At 66.4% G+C, this 17,545-nt stretch overlaps 1 protein-coding gene across 5 annotated transcripts in view; it reads left to right on the top strand.

Annotated features, from left to right (window-relative positions):
• Positions 1 to 4,530: 4,530 nt before the first annotated feature.
• The window catches only part of CACNA1B (calcium voltage-gated channel subunit alpha1 B), a 189,272-nt gene continuing 176,257 nt past the window's right edge, over positions 4,531 to 17,545 (top strand). For all 5 annotated transcript variants that reach the window (XM_076009162.1, XM_076009160.1, XM_076009161.1 and 2 more), the window contains exons 1-3: positions 4,531 to 4,829; positions 5,714 to 5,819; positions 9,292 to 9,431. In XM_076009162.1, coding sequence (XP_075865277.1) covers positions 4,546 to 4,829; positions 5,714 to 5,819; positions 9,292 to 9,431 — 530 coding nt within the window. In that variant the 5' untranslated portion in view covers positions 4,531 to 4,545. The remainder of the gene's footprint in view (positions 4,830 to 5,713; positions 5,820 to 9,291; positions 9,432 to 17,545) is intronic.

Genomic DNA, 17,545 nt, shown 5'->3' with positions numbered 1-17,545 from the left:
CCGCCCGGCAGCGCCAATACCCTTCCCTCCCCACGCCCAGGGTGAGCGTTTGGAACCCTCTTTCTTTCTCTCTCCCTCCCTTCCTTCCTTCCTTCCTTCCTTCCTTCCTTCCTTCCTTCCTTCCTTCCTTCCTTCCTTCCTTCCTTCCTTCCTTCCTTCCCTCCCTCCCTCCCTCCCTCCTTCCTTCCCTCCTCCCTCCCTCCCTCCCTCCCTCTCTCCTTCCTTCCCTCCCTCCTTCCCTCCCTCCCTCCCTCCTTCCTCCCTCCCTCCCTCCTTCCTTCCCTTTTCTTCTTTTTCTTTCTTTGACAGAGTCTCACTCCGTTGCCCAGGCTAGAGTGAGTGCCGTGGTGTCAGCCTAGCTCACAGCAACCTCAAACTCCTGGGCTCAGGCGATCCTCCTGCCTCAGCCTCCCAAGTAGCTGGGACTACAGGCATGCGCCACCATGCATGCGCCATGCCCCGCTAATTTTTTCTATATATATTTTCAGTTGTCCAGCTAATTTCTTTCTATTTTTAGTAGAGACGGGGTCTCGCTCTTGCTCATGCTGGTTTCCAACTCCTGACCTTGAGCGATCCTCCCGCCTTGGCCTCCCAGAGTGCTAGGATGACAGGCGTGAGCCACCGCGCCCGGCCTCAAACTCTCTTCTCCTGCCACCCTGCAATGTCCTCCTCTCACTCGCAGTTGATCTTGTTTCATACTTCCTGGAAAAGAACAGAGCGACTTTAAAGAGTCCTTGTGCTCTCCAAATGTACCCTCGCACCCACCTAGCCTGCCCTTGTGGGATCCGCGTTCCATCCCGCCCAACACGCGAGCTGCCCCGCGCCCAGTGCCCTCTCCCAGACCAGGCAACACATCCTTTTTCTTGCATCAGCAGTTTTCTTTCTGTTGAGTCACTGCCCTCACCAGCATGCAAAGCCCAATAACATTCCCTGTCTTTGAAAACACGAAGCTGTCTCAGCGCCGCACCTCTCTTTAGCGCCGTTCCACGTCCCTGCTCCCCTCTGCAGAACAGCGCACCGGACGACTATCTACACCTGCCGTGAGCGCTGCCTCACTTTCGGCCGTCCCGCTCCTCTGGGGAGACGCCTCCCTCCTGCGGCACTTGCACGTGGCCCCCACGTCCGACCTCCCCACTCGCGCCCCTCCCTCGGCTCCCAGACGCTGGCCTCTCCCGACCCTGCACGCTCTCGGCTGCTACTTCCCACGGCCGCATTCCTGGTGCACGCCCGGGGCCCTCCCTGTCTGCGCCCTCCCGCGCTGGGTCGGCGCTCTGGGGCTTGCAGGAACTCTGCCGTGGCTTGCGCAGGGTGCGGTGGAGGCTCGGGGAAAGGCTCCCGATGCCGCCTGATGCCACCCAGGCCTGCAGGAGCAGGAGCAGAGCCTGGTGGGGAGGAGAAGGACGAGGCCTGACTGATGGAGGCCGGGCGACCCAGCAGGAGGGAGCCGGGGGCACCTGCCCGCAAGTGGCTCTCGGTGTGCCCATGGGCGCGCACAGCCAGGGACCAGAGGCCAGGGCCGCGCTGCTGTGGTCGTGCGGTGGTGCCGGGCCGAGCCGGCAGGGGTGTGGAGGGCTGGAGTGGGGCCAGCACGGCTCTCAGACCACGGCTCCCGCTGGGGCTCCCGGTCTGCACCCCCTGGAGTATCCATCCGCCTACACCACGGGCCGCCTCTGCGCTAAAGGAGCAATCCCCGGTTTCCAGCCTGCCACGGACAAGCTCTTCCTCTGGCCTCCCTCCTCTCAGCATGGGGCAGCCCCGTCCACACAGTTGTTCAGGCCAAAAGCTAACAATCTGTTTCTTTCTCTCTCTCTCTTTTTTATTTTTTTTTAATTTTTAATTCTTTTTTAATTTTTGGAGAGAGTCTCACTCCATCGCCCAGGCCAGAGCGCAGTGGTGTCCTCGCGGCTCACTGCAGCCTCCAACTCCTGGGCTCAAGCCTCAGTCTGACTCCTGCCTCAGCCTCCAGAGTAGCTGGGACCACAGGCCCTACCACCACGCCCGACTAATTTTTTTATTTTTAGTGGAGACGGGGGTCTCGCTCTTGCTCAGGCTGGTCTCGAACTCCTGAGCTCAAGTGACCCTCCCGCCTCGACCTCCCAGAGTGCTGGGGTCACAGGCGTGAGCCACCATGCCGGCTGGTTTCTGTCTTTCACAGCTCACATTCAACGTTCAGTTGGCTCTAGAAGTTCAGTTGGCTCTAGAAGTTCAGTTGGCTCTAGAAGTGACAGTCACTGTTCCTGGTCCCCGTATCCAAGCCACATCACTCCTCTCCTGGGCTGCCGGCAAAACCCCTACCTGGGCCCCACTTCTCTCTGCAGTTGGCCAGTGGCCTCCACAGCCTCCCCCGCCTTCTAAGCTAAGTGGACCCTGATTTTGTTTGGGACGACTGTGTCCACATTAGCAGATGAAGGCAGCCCTGGTCTGCTTTGCCGCATGTTCACTTTCCCACCCTTATAAAGCCAGGGGTGGCCACATGGCCCATGTCTGCCTAAGGGAGTTTAAAAAGAAGTTTGCTGGGGAGCTTCTGAGAAACCTTTTCTTTGTTATAAAAGGATATCATAAATTGATTTTTAAATGTGGATATCCCTTTTCTGTCTGCCCCTTCCTTCCTGTTTGAGATAGTGGTATGAAGATGTGATGCCTTGTGCGATGGCAGCCACCTCGGGCCATGAGGCAGTAAGTAACTACAAGGAGAAACAGAGAATGTGGCGGGAATGGGAGGGAAGTGAGATGGAAAGACTATGTGCTCCTGAAACTGCATACTTAGTGACTTCTTCCTGAGGTTAAAAGTGTATTGTATTTAGCATAAGCTGCTGCTAGCTAGGAATCGGGTTGCTTGCCTCTCAATGCACCCTAAATGATACACACCTGGCCTCCTGTAGTCTGTGCTTCACACGGCAGCCAGAGGGAACCTCTAGAATGCGAGTCAGATGAACACATGCCTCTTCTCAGAATTCTCTAGACCTGCGGTCCCCATCTCCTGCCATGGCCTGTCAGGAATCAGGCTACACAGCAGGAAGTGAGCAGTGGGGCAGGAGCGAAGCTTCATTAGTATTTACAGCCGCTCCCATTGCTCATATCAAGGCCTGAGCTCCGCCTCCCCCCCCATCCCCTTCACCTCCCCATCCGTGGTCCATGGAAAAATTGCCTTCCTTGAAACCAGTCCCTGGGGCCAATGAGGTTGGGGACCCCTGCTCTAGACTGCCCATCGCACTTGGAACAGGAGGCAGAGACCACACCTTGGCCTTCACAGCGCCGGACCCGACCAGGGCCTCTGCACTCACGCCCACTGCCTGGCCTGGCGCCGCACACCTCAGCACCACCGGGCGGCCGGCAGGTGCGCGCTAGGGGCCCTCGTTCCCGCAGCAGGGCTGCCCTGCCCCGGGCAGCACCACAGGAAGCCGTGTTCCCTTGTAGTCCGCTCCGCTGTTGGCCGCCTGCCGGGCATGTGGTCCTTACTTGCTCCCGCGGTGCCGGCGCAGAGGGCGGCGCTGGGCCCTTGCTGGGCCTCCTGCGCCTCTCACCAGGAGGAGTGTGACTCCCGGAAGGCTGCCTGGAGTGTGCGAGCCCCGCGCCTCGCGCAAGGCAAGCACTAGGTTAAGTATTTGCTGTGCGCGTGTAGACGGGTCGGCCGCACGAAGGCGCAGCGGGGACTGCAGGGCAGGGCCTGGCGCGGTGGGTGCTCGGGGAGGCTCGCTGGGTGCAGAGACGGGGCACGCCAACAACAGGTTCTCTCTGAATTTTTATTGAACGGATGGCAGAAGGAAGGAGTCTCTGAATTGAGCTCTGGGAGCTGGTCCAGTGTGGACGACCCAGGGGCCCTAAGACAGGGCTGTCCATGGTGTAAACCTGACAGACCAGGGTGGAACGACATCGTCCATCATGACGTCGGAGACGTGCAAGGACTGGCCTGAGAGCGTCCCGGAGCCAACACCCTCCCGGAGGAGGCGGGTGGTCTGCGGCGAGGGGGAGGGGCGTGGCGACGGGGCCTCCGGGAGGAGCGAGGAGGGGCGGCCGGAGCCCGACCCTGCCGCCTAGGCTGCGGCACCCCGCGCCCGGCGATGCCTCCAGGGGGAACGAGGGGTCTGCGAGGGCCGAGCGTGGGAGCCCCGGCACCCGGAGGCGGTCGGGCAGGCGGCGCCAGCTCGGGGACAGCCCCGGCTCGGCGCGGGGCGCGGCCCTCGGAGCCTCGCGGCCTCGCCCAGCTGCGGGGGCGCCCGGCGGGCGCGGGGGGCGCAAGGACTGGCGGGCGCGACGCGCGCGCGGGGCCGGGGGCGCACCGGGCGGCTGCCGGACCCGCGGCGGGGCCGGGGCGGGGGCGGCCGGCGGGGGGCGGCGCCGGCGCGCATTGGCCGGGCGCCGCCACGTGACCGGCCCCTTATAGGGCGTGGCGCGGGGCCGCGGAACCGGGTGCGGCGGCGGCCGGGCCGGGCGAGGTCCGGTGCGGTGCCGGCAGCTCCGCAGCGGCTGCGCTCCGGGCGCCTGGCGCCCGCGCCCTCCCTGTCGGGGCCGCCGGGCCGGGGATGCGCGCGGGGCCCGGGAGCCATGGTCCGCTTCGGGGACGAGCTGGGCGGCCGCTATGGGGGCGCCGGGAGCGGGGAGCGGGCCCGGGGCGGCGGGGCCGGCGGGGCGGGCGGCCCGGGCCCCGGGGGTCTGCAGCCCGGACAGCGGGTCCTCTACAAGCAGTCGATCGCGCAGCGCGCGCGGACCATGGCGCTGTACAACCCCATCCCGGTCAAGCAGAACTGCTTCACCGTCAACCGCTCGCTCTTCGTCTTCAGCGAGGACAACGTCGTCCGCAAATACGCCAAGCGCATCACGGAGTGGCCATATCCTGCCGGGGCCGGGTCTGCGGGCGGCGGCGGGCTGGGGGCGGGGGGCTGGGCCGGGCGGGTCGCGCGGCGCGCAGTGGCCATCTTTCCGCGGCCGGGAGCGGGGTGCGCCCTGGGGACGGGCGCCGCGGGGACGCCGTGCCGGGCGAGGAGGGGGCGGGGCGGCCCCGCGGGTCCCACTCCGCGCGCCGCGTGTGCATGTGCGTGTGCGTGTGTGTGCGGCCGTGGCGGCGGCGGCGGCGGGAGTCGGTGGACGCTGGGCGGAGCCCCTCTGCCCGGGGCCCGTCCCTGCGCCCGCTCGTCTTGGGCAGCCTTGCCCGCTGCGGAGCGCGCGGCGGCCTGGAGGGCACCCGAGGGCGAATCCGTGTCGGTGCAGGTGTGAGCGCCGTGTGGACGCGAGCCCATGCGCGCGCCTGGCTGCAGGTGCCTGCGTGTGTGTGCGGGCATAGCATGAACCCGGTGCCGCGCGTGCGTGCGGGATGGTCGGTACACGTATGTTCACGTGCCTGTGTAGGTACATGTGGCTACGTGTCTTTAGGTGGGAGTGTGCGCCTGCGCGGGGTCCTCCCTCGGGTCTCGCCGGGGGGTGGGCGGCTCTCGGCCCCTCCCGGGCGCGGGCGCGGGCGCAGCCGGGGCGGAGGCGCTGTCCGCGGTGCTGACGGCGCCGGGCGTGCCGAGGGGCTGGCGACCCGGACTGCGGAGGCCCCGCCTCGCGGCCGCCCCAGGAACCGAGCAGGCGGTGGGGAAGACCAGCCCTCGCCCGCCCAGGGTGGGCTGCGGACCCCTCATTCTGAGCCCGCCGGGACGGCCTGGCTGTGGCTCCCGCAGCCCCGGGCCTCCCCTCCCCGTGGCGCCGCCCAGCCAGTCCTTAACCCTCGCACTCCGTTCGAGTACATGATCCTCGCCACCATCATCGCCAACTGCATCGTGCTGGCGCTGGAGCAGCACCTCCCTGACGGCGACAAGACGCCCATGTCCGAGCGGCTGGTGAGTGCTGGCGGCCGGGCCTGCGGGCAGGATGGGGTGCTGGCCCCCGCGGACTGCTTCGCCTCAGCGTCTGTGCCTGAGCACAGCTTCTTCAGGCCAGGTCCTCTGGGCAGCTGCCCGCTCTCAGCTGAGCGAAAGGGGACAGCCAGGCGGCTGACACCTCTCTCAAGGGCCGGGCAGCCCGGATGGTCGAGGCCTCGCAGGCCACTTCCTGGTCTGCCCTGTGCCACGAGCCACCCCTGCACCTCCAGTGAGCCTTCCTGGCAGGTGGCACGAGGCCTTGTCTGAGAACCCAGGTGCTGACCCTGGGTGGAGGAAGGGCATGCGCGGTGGTGCAGTGGGAGCGAGAGGCTCTGTGAGTGCCACCCACTCTTCCCTGCAGGCTGTGGTGGCCTTTGGCTCCCGTGGCCTGGCCTGGATCTGGGGACCGTGAGCCTTGCCTTCAGATTGCCTTCAGATTGCCTTCTGTGGCTCTGCCTGGAACCCCTTCCCGTGGGGCCACCCCTTCCCAAACATTCTGAATCACTCCCAGCCACCTCCAGCTTCCTGCCAGAGCTCCCCAGACCACGGTGGTACCCCACTGAAGCACAGAGCTGGGAGAGTAAGGGGGCCAGGGCAGGGTCTCTGTAGGGGGGGCAAGACCATGGTCTGAGCCCCAGCTCAGCAGGAAGCAGGTCGAAGGCCAGCCAGGTGGGGTCTCTGGAGGGGCTGGACTGGAGGGAAGGGCAGTATTTCGGGAGGTGAGCGCCATGTCAAAGGCTAACAGCCCCAGCTCCCCACTGCCCTGGCCCCTTTGCCTGGGCTCAGTGTGGGCCAAGACCCTGTGCTCAGAGTGTGGAGGAGGAAAGCAAGTGTGGGGGTCCAGAGGGGAGGGGGTGTTGGGCTTGAGGACCCCAGGGAGATGGCGTTTCTCGGGGGGCATCCAGAGCCTGATCCTTCTCTTCCCTCCCTGGAACCCCGTCTTCTGCTTCCGTGGTGTCCATTGGAGATAAGGACTGTTGAGATAAGGCCTGTCCAGTGCTTAGCATGGGACCTGGCGTTTTACCCCTGAACCCCCTGCCACGGGCCACCGCAGGCCCAGTGGCCCAGAGGGGAGTGTGCCAGGGGTGCCCACGTTTGGGCACCAGGAGCAGGTGAGTGGGTGGACAGCCGGGGGGGGGTGACGAGGTTGTGTGGTGCACAACCTAGAAGGCCAGGTGGGGCTCGTGTCCTGGGTGTCTGGGGAGGAGTGTGGACAGCCTAGCCTGTCCCTGTGGGGCCAGCAGCACTCGCCTTCCCGGCAGCCAGTCCCCAAGCCCTGCTGCCCTGGGCCCTCCCCGGCAGAGGCAGAGGGTAACTGGTGGCCCTCGTGGGGGACATGGGCACGGAGCCTGGTGGCATCACTGGCAGTCTCTGGGCTTCAGGTCCTGCTGGCGGTGTGGGTCTGCAGTCTGCCATGTTCCAGAGGGGGGCATCCACTCTGGAGGCTGGAGACGAGGGAGGGCAGAGAGAAGAAACTGGGGGTTCAGGCAGGGAGCTTAAATGCTAGGCCAGGGGGCGTGGTGTCTCCAGGAAGTCTGGAGACAGGGTAGGGCCAGAGGGACACAGGCCCAGGGGCAGCCTGGGGCAGAGGCAGGGAGGCTCCAGCCTGTCCTGTCCTGGCCTGCTGGCGGCAGGCATCCTGCAGTGTGGGCTCTGCCTGGCAGCGTGGGTGTTGTCTTGTGCAGGTTGTCTTGTGCAGACCCTGTGTGGGCAGGGTCACGTCCAGGGCTGGATGCTAAATTGTCAGGAAAATGAGCAGCGTGTAACTGCCCTGGCCAGGCGGTCTGCATGCGTGGGTGCCGGCACAGCCCTCGAAGGCCCTGGGGTAGACAGCAGGTCCACGCTGCTCCCCAGGAGCAGAGGTGGGGGGGCTGGGGGCTGGGGGCACAGAGGCAGCCTGTCAGTTGTTTGCCAGGCTGGGGTCTCCCTGCCTCTGGAGTGCCACTTCCTACCCACCCATCCACTCTGGAGCTGCCTTCAGCTGGGCCCCGGCTTGCAGTCCAGCACGGAGCTGCCTGCACCCCCACCCTCCCACGCACACATGCCAGCCCTCAGCCCTGCGCTGGCCAGGGCGGGCCTGGGAGGGGTGGAGCTGTGGAGCCCGCCCAGCTGCTGGCCCCGGCCAGTCTTTCCCTGGAGTCTGGCCTGTTCTGTCTTCTACCCAGCAGCTTTCTGTAAAGGTCTGTTTGCTGGGCCCAGCCGTCCCCTGGGGAAAGGGCCCCTCCCAGCTAGACTAGCAGCCTCAAGGCCAAGGCAAGTGTGTGTGTCCCTCCAGGGGCCTCCGCCCGCCGTGAGTCAGCATCAGGGCGGCAGGACAGGAGAGCCGGCCTGGTGGAGGCTCCTCAGCCTGGCCCCGGTGCCAGCAGCTTCCGCCAGTCGGTGCGGCAGGGCGGGGGCGGGTCCAGGCTGGGTGTGGGCGAGTCAGGTGTGGGGAGCCCTCAGGAGCCAGGCCTCCCCGTTTCCTGGGGCAGCAGCCTGGAGTGCAGCTGTCCACGTCCAGCCCCCAGCTGAGTCTTCCGTGGGGTCCTGGCATTCTCTGCCTTGTTTGCTGTTCTTGGCACAGCACCCCCAGGGCCTGGCCAGGCTGGGGTGGAGGAAAGGAATCTTTCTAGGATCTAGAATGAAGGTTCCTTTGCTCACGCTGCTCCCTGTACTTGGGGTTCCCTTCCTCAGAGTCTAGCCGTGGAGCACTTGCCTGCCGGCACCGTGACACCCTTGGGGAGGTGTCTGGAGCCCGAGTTTGCTCCCACCTTCCAGCCTGGCGCCTGGCTGGACTGCGGCGGGCGCTGTCCTTCTGGGGGGCTCTCACGGGAGGGGTGCAGCGTCATTGGAGGGCCTTCGGGGCTGGGGGTTTTGCTGTTCTGTTTCAGTTCTTTCCACCAAGGTTTGCATATTGCATTACCCAGGCGTGCACTCAATGCATGAGTGAGTCCAGGCCCTGGTTCTAGAAAGGCCGAGCTTTCTCCAGGCAGCCTCGCATGGTGGCTGCGGTCCCTGGTCAGACCAGATGCTGCTGTGGCCTCTGCCCTTCTCGTTAGAACGCAGATGACCACAGCCGTGTTGCAGGGTCACCCTGGTTGATGCATGAGAGACCTACATGTGGCACCTGCAGACAGTGTTTTTGCTACGGTTATCTTCCCGTGAGCAAAGCCCCGTGTGGCTCTGGCAGGCTGGGTCTTGGCCCTTCTGTGATGTGGTGCAAAGGCTGAGACGCCGGGGGGGGGGGCGAGAGGGCACCCCCAGGTGTGACTGGGACTTGGCTGCCATGTGAGCAGCGGGGTGTCCGTGAGGGCAGCGTGGAGGAGCAGACGGGCGTGGAGACGGGGACACCAGGGGGTGCTGGGGTGGGGCGGGAGGGGCGGGCTGTCGAGGTGGGTGCGGCGGCGTCAGGAGTGCCTTATCCGCCGTGCGGCCTCTGCCACCCAGGTGACCCGGGTCTGTGCTCCCCCAGGATGACACGGAGCCCTACTTTATCGGCATCTTTTGCTTCGAAGCCGGGATCAAGATCATCGCCCTGGGCTTCGTCTTCCACAAGGGATCCTACCTGCGCAACGGCTGGAATGTCATGGACTTCGTGGTCGTCCTCACCGGGTAGGTGGGCCGGGGCTGGGCACCTGCTGTCTGCCCGTCCGTCCACGCTGGCTGCCCCCAGCCCGCCCGAGACACACCCGAAGTCACGGCTGCCCCACGTGGGTGGGTCCAGGGCCTGCGTCTGCTCGGAGGAGCCCGGGCTGCGCTGTCCGCCGACCGGCTGACCTGTCCGCAGGAGAATTGGCTGGCGGAGTCCAGCGTGGCCTGGTGTGGCCCGCAGGTGGCCCTCGGGAGGGGAGGGGAGAGGAGGGGCGGGGAGGGGCGGGGAGGGCCCTCCCTCTGACCTCTGGCGCTCACTCAGTCTGCACGAGGGGTCTCCAGCGGTTTCCCGCCCAAGAGCCCCCCAAGTCTCCCCCAGCTCTGTGTACCTCACGTCTCGTCTTCTACCGCATTTCCCCGAAAATCAGACAGGGTCTTATGTTTATTTTTCCTCAAGAAGACACCCTAGAGCTTATTTTCAGGGGATGTGTTTGTTTTTTAAAGTACGGTACAACCATCTATGTTTATTCAAATAGGGTTAAGTCATCTCCTTCTGGAACATCATCATCACTCTCCAAACCCGGAATTCCATCCTGAATTTCTTGCGACTCTATTTCCTTTAGAACCATTGGCCCCGATCTCTCACATCGAGCAGTAGAGCTCTCACGGGGCGGATGAGAAGGGCTGCTTGTCGTCTTTACCTCTCTGCAACAAAATGCATGGGTTGTGCAGAAACGCTGCGTAGCCACGCCCATCACTAGGTCTTATTTTCGGGATAGGGCTTATATTGGGCAGATGCTTAGAAATCCTGCTAGGGCTTATTTTATGAGTAGGTCTTATTTTCGGGGAAACACGGTAGCTCCAGGAAGGAGCTTAGTGGGTGTGTCCCTTCCAGCATTTTCCTCTGCAGCTGGGTCCTGGTCACTGCCAGCTGTGGAGACCCGAAAGTCCACCCGTGGGTGGGGTGGGCGGGGTGAGCAGAGTGCTGTGTCCCCTGCCCCTGCCCTGGGCGGCCGTGGCTGTGGCTCTGTCTGTGGGGTGTGACCTCAGGGCCCTGTCCCTGCTCCCCTGGGGGGGGGTGGAGGCCAGGCTGAGCGCCGCTGCTTGCTGCAGAGGGCGTGTGTGCCGGGGGTCGGCCTCCCACACACCTGCCTTTCCCCTGGGTCCAAGATGCTCCATCCAGAGCCCTCCTGAGGTGCCTGGTGCCTGTGGGGGCTGGGGCTGGGGACAGAGCGGGAGGAGGCTGCGGTGGAGGCCCCTGAGCCAGGTGCTCGTGCTTCACCAGCTGGGTGAGACAGGGCTCGCAGGGCTGGGGGCCCCGTGGCAGGCTGGACTCCCGAGCTGTCTGTGGCTTGCCCGGTGCACAGCAGAGGGGGGGCTCCTGGCCCCCCGCAGCCTGGTGTCCTGGCCACCCCTGCCCACAGGGGGCATGCGTGGGGTGGGTTGACGGGAGCCCCCTGCCCCGTGGAGACCTGTCCCACTGCGGACGCTGGGGTGGGGGCGGCTGGGGGAGCCTGTGGCCCCCCGGGGTCGGGGTGCGCCCCACACCCAGCGGGCGCCACTGGTGGGTCCAGGCATCACTGCAGCTGTTTACATGGCCCTGTCCCTCCAGACGCAAGTCCCTGGAGACGAGAACCGTGTTGTATTTCACAGCCATCTCTAGGGCCTGGCTCAGGGCGGGAGCCAGGGAGGGGCCGGAGCTTCTGCTGAATTGATGATTGCGGTCGGGGAGGCGGGACCCCATCATCCTCCCGCCGAGTGTCCTGGAGATGGGGTTGGGGGGCTGCCCCCAGCCTTGGCCTCCGCGTGGGCCGAGCCCCTTCCCCTCTACCCACACTCCCTGTCAGAGGTGGGTAGGGTGGAACCTTCCTGGGTGTTAGCAGGGCCCAGGGGCCCTAGGTCTGTTCATCTCTTTTTGTTTTTCTTTCTTCCCCCTCCTACCTCTCCCCTCCCCTCCCCTCTCCTCCTCTCCCCTACTTGTCTGGTTCACTTTCTCTGCCCTCTTTGTCTCTGTATTTCTATCTTTCCCATCTGTTTCTGTGTCTTTTTGCTTTTTCTCCCTCTTCTCCGCCTTCTGTGTCTCTCCTCTGGGTTGGTCTCTGCAGGGCAGGCCGGGCTTGTTCGAGGCCTCCAGGCTCCTCTTTCTGCAGCTTGGCCGTGTGGGAACCTCCGAGCAGGAGCTCAGGGCCCACGGAGGGCACAGGGGAGCCGTGTGGGGTGCAGGCGGCGGTGAGCTCACAGGGGCCTCGGGGACCCAGGGCGGAGCCCCAGCCCTGCACCCTGCTGAGCTGAGGCCCCTGCGGGTGGCAGGGGGTGTTCTTGTTACTTGGCTGTTTTTAATTAGGGTTCACTTAATTGGTGCTCAGAGGGCCAGGCGGGGAGGCGAAGCCGAGGTCCCCCGAGGCCAGCGGGGTCCCTCTGTTTGCAAGGCCCAGGTGGGGACCTCCCAGCCCTGCCTCGGGGCAGACGCGTGGCCTCCCCGGGACTCCTGCCTGGAGTGTGCGGGGGGCCACGTCCACCCGTGTGGGCCCCGCGGCCCTGGGGAGACACCACGGAGTCCGGCAGGGGGCCCGGCCTGTCCTGTGCGCTGAGGCTGTGCCCACTCCCACGCCTGGGGCAGGGGACCCTGCGTTGTGAGCAGCACCCTAGCCGGGTCAGTTTTGGGTGACTGCCCAGGACTCTGTCACTCCTTGGGGTTGGGGTTGGGGCTCAGTGGCTGGTCCCTGGTGTGGACTCGGCCTGGTTGTCAGGAGGTCCCTGTGCCGGCTGGGCAGCTTGCCCGGGGGGTTCCGCCCCCGCCTGCCTCTCCCGGGACCACGCTGGCCTGTCCCCACCCAGGCCAAGACACCCCAACCCGAGCCGACCTGACTGGGGGGTTCCAGCCGCTCACCCGCCAAGCACGGCTCAGCTCGGCCGGCCTCAGGCCGGGAGGACGCAGGGGTGGCCGATGGTCCCAGCCGACAGGGCCAGTGCCTGTGTCCCTTGTCTGTCCTGCCCATCTGTCCCGTCCGCGCACTTCCCTGGCCACGTGTCCGCTGAGCCCTGCGGCTGCCCCGCTGCCCACGCCCTGGGTGATAGCGCATTTGTCCAGCACTGTCGGGGTGTCGGCCGGTGTGGGGGACACAGAGAGCCGCTGAGACTCGCTGTGCCCTGTGCTCTCTGGGGGGCAGCGCAGCGGCCGCTCCGTCTGGTCACCTGTGTGTCACCTGTGTGTCACTGTGTGTCACTGTGTGTCACTGTGTGTGCGGCTGCTTTGTCCGCCCCGCCCCACCCCCCACCCGGCCTGCGTCCGTCCACAGACATGTGGAGCTGCGCACGACACGCGTCGCAGGTGCGCCCGTCGTGAGTGGGGACTGGCCACGAGTGCCACGGGGCGTGTGCCGGGGCAGGGTGGTCAGAGACGGCCTCAGCATCCAGGTGGCCTGGGGCAGGGACCTGCAGGATGGGAGGGGACGGCCGTCGGGTCGCCTGGGGGATAAGCCGGGAGGAGCCAGGGTGCGCGGATGAATTCAGGGCCTGAGACCGGACTGGGGCCCCAGGTGGAAGGCGTTGGAGGAGGGGCTGCCCGCGGCATCGGGACCCTGCGGTGACGGTGCAGCTGGCCGGGCCGGCGGGCGCAGAGCCGGAAGGTGCCCGGGCCGGCCTGGGGTTTCGGGAAGGACCAGCGCGCTCTGCTGTGCAGAAATGAGTGACGTGGCAGTCTTGTGGCAGCCTGTGGGGACCGCTGGCCGGGCGTGGATGATAGGATGTGGGTGAGCACCTGTCGGCGACTCCTACCTTTTAGGGAGAGAGAGAGAGATAGGGTGGTGGAGGGGGAAGGAGGCAGGGCGGTGTTTTGACACCGGGGGTTTGCGCCCCGTATGTGCCGCGGGGCATGAGGGATGGACAGGTGGGGGACAGGTGGAGGACAGGTGGGGGACAGGTGGGCGCCGTCGGTGAAGGAGGGAGGAGGATCCCAGGCCGTCCCGGAGGGTCGCCGGCGTGTACATCCCCGTTCCCGTTGTGTCTGGAAGAAGCCGGCCTGGGAGGAGGCGTACTGTGGGGGCGGGAGGGGCGTGAACGGGGCTTTCCCAGCCCCCCACCCTCGCCCTGGCCCCCCACCTCCTGGTTGCTGCTCTGGCCGTCAGGACGCAGCGTGTGAGTGACAGACAGCTGCGCCCCTGCCCTGTGTCCTGTCGTGGGGTCAGGCGCCCCCGAGGGGGGCTCAGCAGAGGAGAGGCTGTGGGGGGGCGTGGCGGGCTGGGTGACAGTCGGGAGGCCTTAACGGCCCGCTGCACCTGTGCTGGGCAGTGTAGACAGCCGGCAGTGCTGGCGCAGGTGGAGACGGTGTAGGCTGGGACCACGTGGAGCTGGAGAAAGCTCCAGCCCAGCCCTGGTCCTGAGAGGGTAGAGCCCCCAGGAAAGCTGCCGGCACCTCCAGAGTCTGTCCCCCTTCCCAGGCTGCCTGTCCCTTCCTGAGCCCCGCACACACCTGCCCACGGGCTGTCCCCACGTGATGCCCCTGTCCCCGCCCAGGCCGAGGGCTGGCTCCACCTGGGGGCTGGGGCCCAGGCAGGCCCAGGTCAGGCCCCCAGAGCCCCGGGCGTCCCCACCCCTGCCGAGGCCCCGGCAGGGCGCTTCCCCGGCCTTGCTCTTCGGGACCGAGAAACACGCCCCAGCTCGGGCAGGCGGCTCTCCTCGGAGCGTTTCCAGCCACAGCTGCTCGCTCGGCTCCCGGTTAGACTGGGATTTCTTTCCAGGACGACGTGTAATTAGAGCTCAGGGGCCTCCCTCCCTGGACTTGAGTCCTGCGGGAAGGAGGGAGGGCGTGTGGCCCTGCGAGGGGCGGGACCCGTGTCCCCGGGAGTGGCCCTCAGCCGCTGCTCGTTCTCCTTCTGGGCGAGGGACACGGGCCTGATTCCGGAGGTGGCAGGTGCCTCCCGCGCCCAGGGAAGGCCAGGCTCCTCCAGGGAGCACAGACGTGGGCGGGCACCGAGGGCGTCCCCGCCGGGCAGGGAAGGGTCTGCCCAGGATGAGACACAGCCCACGTCCTCAGTGATGCCAGGACACGGCGCTACCTTGGGGTGACCCAAGACGTGTGTTCTGACACAGGGGCCTGGGGGCACTGGCCTGAGGGGCCGTGACGCTGGATTGGAACGTGGCCGGCCTTGGTGCCGTCAGAGCTGTGACCAGGGCCCGCCCCGTGGAAGGCTCTTTCACAGCCTTTGGGGGGTCTCGCGCCCAGTAGGGTCAGGGCTCGCTGGGGGGTCTCGCACCCGGTAGGGTCGGGGCTCGCTGGGGGGTCTTGCACCCTGTTGGGTTGGGTCGGGCTTCCTTGGGGGGTCTCACGCCCGGTCAGGGCTCGCTGGGGGGTCTTGAGCCGGGTGGAGTCCCGGTTTCCTGGGGGGTTTCACGCCTGGGTGGGTCGGGGCTTCCTGGGGGGGTCTGGTGCCCAGTCGGGTTGGGGTTTCCTGGAGGGTCTCGAGCCAGTTGGGTTGGGGCTCGCTGGGGGGGTCTCGTGCCCGCTCGGGTCCGGGCTTCCTGGGGGTTCCTGCGTTTGGTCAGTTGGGGCTTGCTGGAGGGTCTTGAGCCAGGTCGGGTCCGGGTTTCCTGGGGGGTCTCGTGCCCACTCAGGTTGGGATTTGCTGGAGGGTCTTGCGTCTGGTCAGCCGGGGCTTGCTGGGGGGCCTTGCGTCTGGCCAGCTGGGGCTTGCTGGGGGGCCTGCGTCTGGTCAGCCGGGGCTTGCTGGGGGGCCTGCGTCTGTCCAGCCGGGGCTTGCTGGGGGGCCTTGCGTCTGGTCAGCCGGGGCTTGCTGGGGGGCCTGCGTCTGGCCAGCCGGGGCTTGCTGGGGGGCCTTGCGTCTGGTCAGCCAGGGCTTGCTGGGGGGCCTTGCGTCTGGCCAGCCGGGGCTTGCTGGGGGGCCTTGCGTCTGGCCAGCCGGGGCTTGCTGGGGGGCCTTGCGTCTGGCCAGCTGGGGCTTGCTGGGCCTCCCCTTCCCCACCTCACCGCAGGGCAGCTGGAGCCAGTGTGCCGGGGCTGAGTCTGACGAGGGTTCCTGGAGCTGCAGGGGAGGGAGCCCCGTGTTCCCGGGGCCTGGGGTTGGGGTCACTCCAGGCAGCACCCACAGGTGTCACAGTGACTCGGAACAAGCCTGGCTGGGGGCTCCACAGCCCTCCTGGTGTGGGCCTCGCTCGTGTGCCGAGGACCACCCCCGGCCGGACACCCCCCGCCCACCCTGCCGTGTGCACCTGCGTGCCAGGTGGGGTGACAGAGCGGCCCTGCGCCCAGAGCACAGGGGCCCTTCCTGACGGCGGCCTCCCCGGGCCCCCGCCCTGTGCCGTTATGTAAGCACCCGGCAGGCAGTGCCCTGGTGGGGGATCCCGGCCTCCTTCCTCAGCACACGCCCCCGGCTGGTATTTATAGAGGCCCGGCTCACGCCCCTGCTCTCTCTGTCTCCTCCCTTCGCTCCCCGTCTTTGCCTCTGTTTCAGGGTTCTCTGAGCTCTCCTGGACTGGAGGCAGAACCTGCCCGAACCCCAGGGCTCCTGACTCTGCAGGGCTGGGTTCCGATCCGGTCCTCGGGCTCTGGTCCTGTGGGGTCCTCTCAGCACCCCACGTGTGGCTTGGGGCAGGGAGGAGCTGCTGCGCGGACACAGGGGAGCCGGCCAGACGCCTGGGGGGCCCTGCAGGGCTGGGGGCACCTCGTACCCACCTGCTCGACGCAGCAGCCCCGAGGGGTATCAGCCCCTCGCAGACCCGCTCCCGCCGCGTGCCAGGCCGAGGCGGTCCTGGATACAGCAGACTTCCCCAGGCGGCAGGACACGGGCAGGAGAAAAGGGAGGGAGGTTTCAGCTGCACCCGGAGGAGGACTGTTGTCATTCACGGGGGTTGGGGCTGCTTGTCCCCCAGGTGGGACTGGCCAGCCCACCTGTTCTTCATTCATTTGCCGATAGTGTCTGGGCTCTGAGTGTGCCGGGCCTTGCCGGTGGGATGCAGCTGGGTCCAGCCGCACGGGGCAGGGTCTGCTGCCCGCGAGCCACTCCGGCCATGCTCTGAGCCCTGTCGTCCCCTGCCCTTGGCGGTGCCCGCCGGCTGGGCTCCAGGTTCAGACCCCCTCATGCCCCCTGTGCCCTCGGGGACCCGAAGAGAGGATCCACCGGGGTCAGCGGGACGTGCCACTTGCTGAGCTGCTGGCTCTGAGCTGGGCTGGAGTGTCCAGGATCTGGGGGAGTTTGCGAGGGGACATGGGCAGCTAGGTCTTCGGGCCCAGGCCGTGGTGGGCCTTGGGGGCTGGGTGAGGCCCCGGTCTTCCGTCTGAGTGAGCCGAGAGGCCTCGAAGGCGGGCATTGGGGGAGTCTCGGCCCAGGGCCCACTGAGTCCAGAGGGAGCAGCATCTGGCCCCTCTCTTCCCTCTGGGGGTGCTGGTCTGTCAGGGGCCGTGTGGTGGCCGGGGACACAACCACGCCTGGGCGCTCTGGCCCATGGGCTACTCCTCCTCCTGGGCCTGTGGCTGGGGGGGCGGAAGGAGCACAGCCAGAGTCCTGAGACGGCTCTAAATTAGTTGTCAATTTAAGAAAAAGGAATTTTACGTAAATACCCATGTTTTCATCTTGCTTGGGAGAGGTCCCTGGAGCCTCTGCTCCCTCCAGAGCAGATGCTGTTAGCTTGGGAAGCCTGAGCGGCTGCCCTGCCCCGGCCCACGGAGGTCCCGGGCACAGGAGGGTGGCCAGCGTGGTGGCCGGGGCGGGCAGCTGGTCCTGGGTGCTGGGCTTCAGAGCCAGGGTACCCTCTGCTCAGCTGTAGGACACGTCCCTCTGCCTCCGCTCCCCTTTCACGGGGAGCCCAGAGCTGCAAGTTCACACTAAGGTGAGAATAGCTGCTAATGGCCTCTGTGGTCCTGGACTGCAAAGGAGGTGGGAAGGGAGGTGCTGGACCCCCCAGGAGGACCTGCCTGGCTCCTGGGCCCGACTGGGGCTGCTGCCGGCTGGGCAGCTTCACCTACTCTGAGCCTTCTCCACTCCAGCCTGCGCCAGACAGACCTTTCTAGTACCCGGATTCCCTTCCCTGGGGCATGCCGTCACTCAGCCTTGCCAACCCCAGGCAGCCCCCGTCACCCCAGCCAACCTCACCCTCCCTGTCTCCCTCCAGCCTGGTTG

The sequence above is a fragment of the Microcebus murinus genome, chromosome 12 (genome assembly GCF_040939455.1).
Source record: "Microcebus murinus isolate Inina chromosome 12, M.murinus_Inina_mat1.0, whole genome shotgun sequence".
Lineage (NCBI taxonomy): Eukaryota > Metazoa > Chordata > Mammalia > Primates > Cheirogaleidae > Microcebus > Microcebus murinus.
This window is presented reverse-complemented; position numbering and strand designations above follow the sequence as displayed.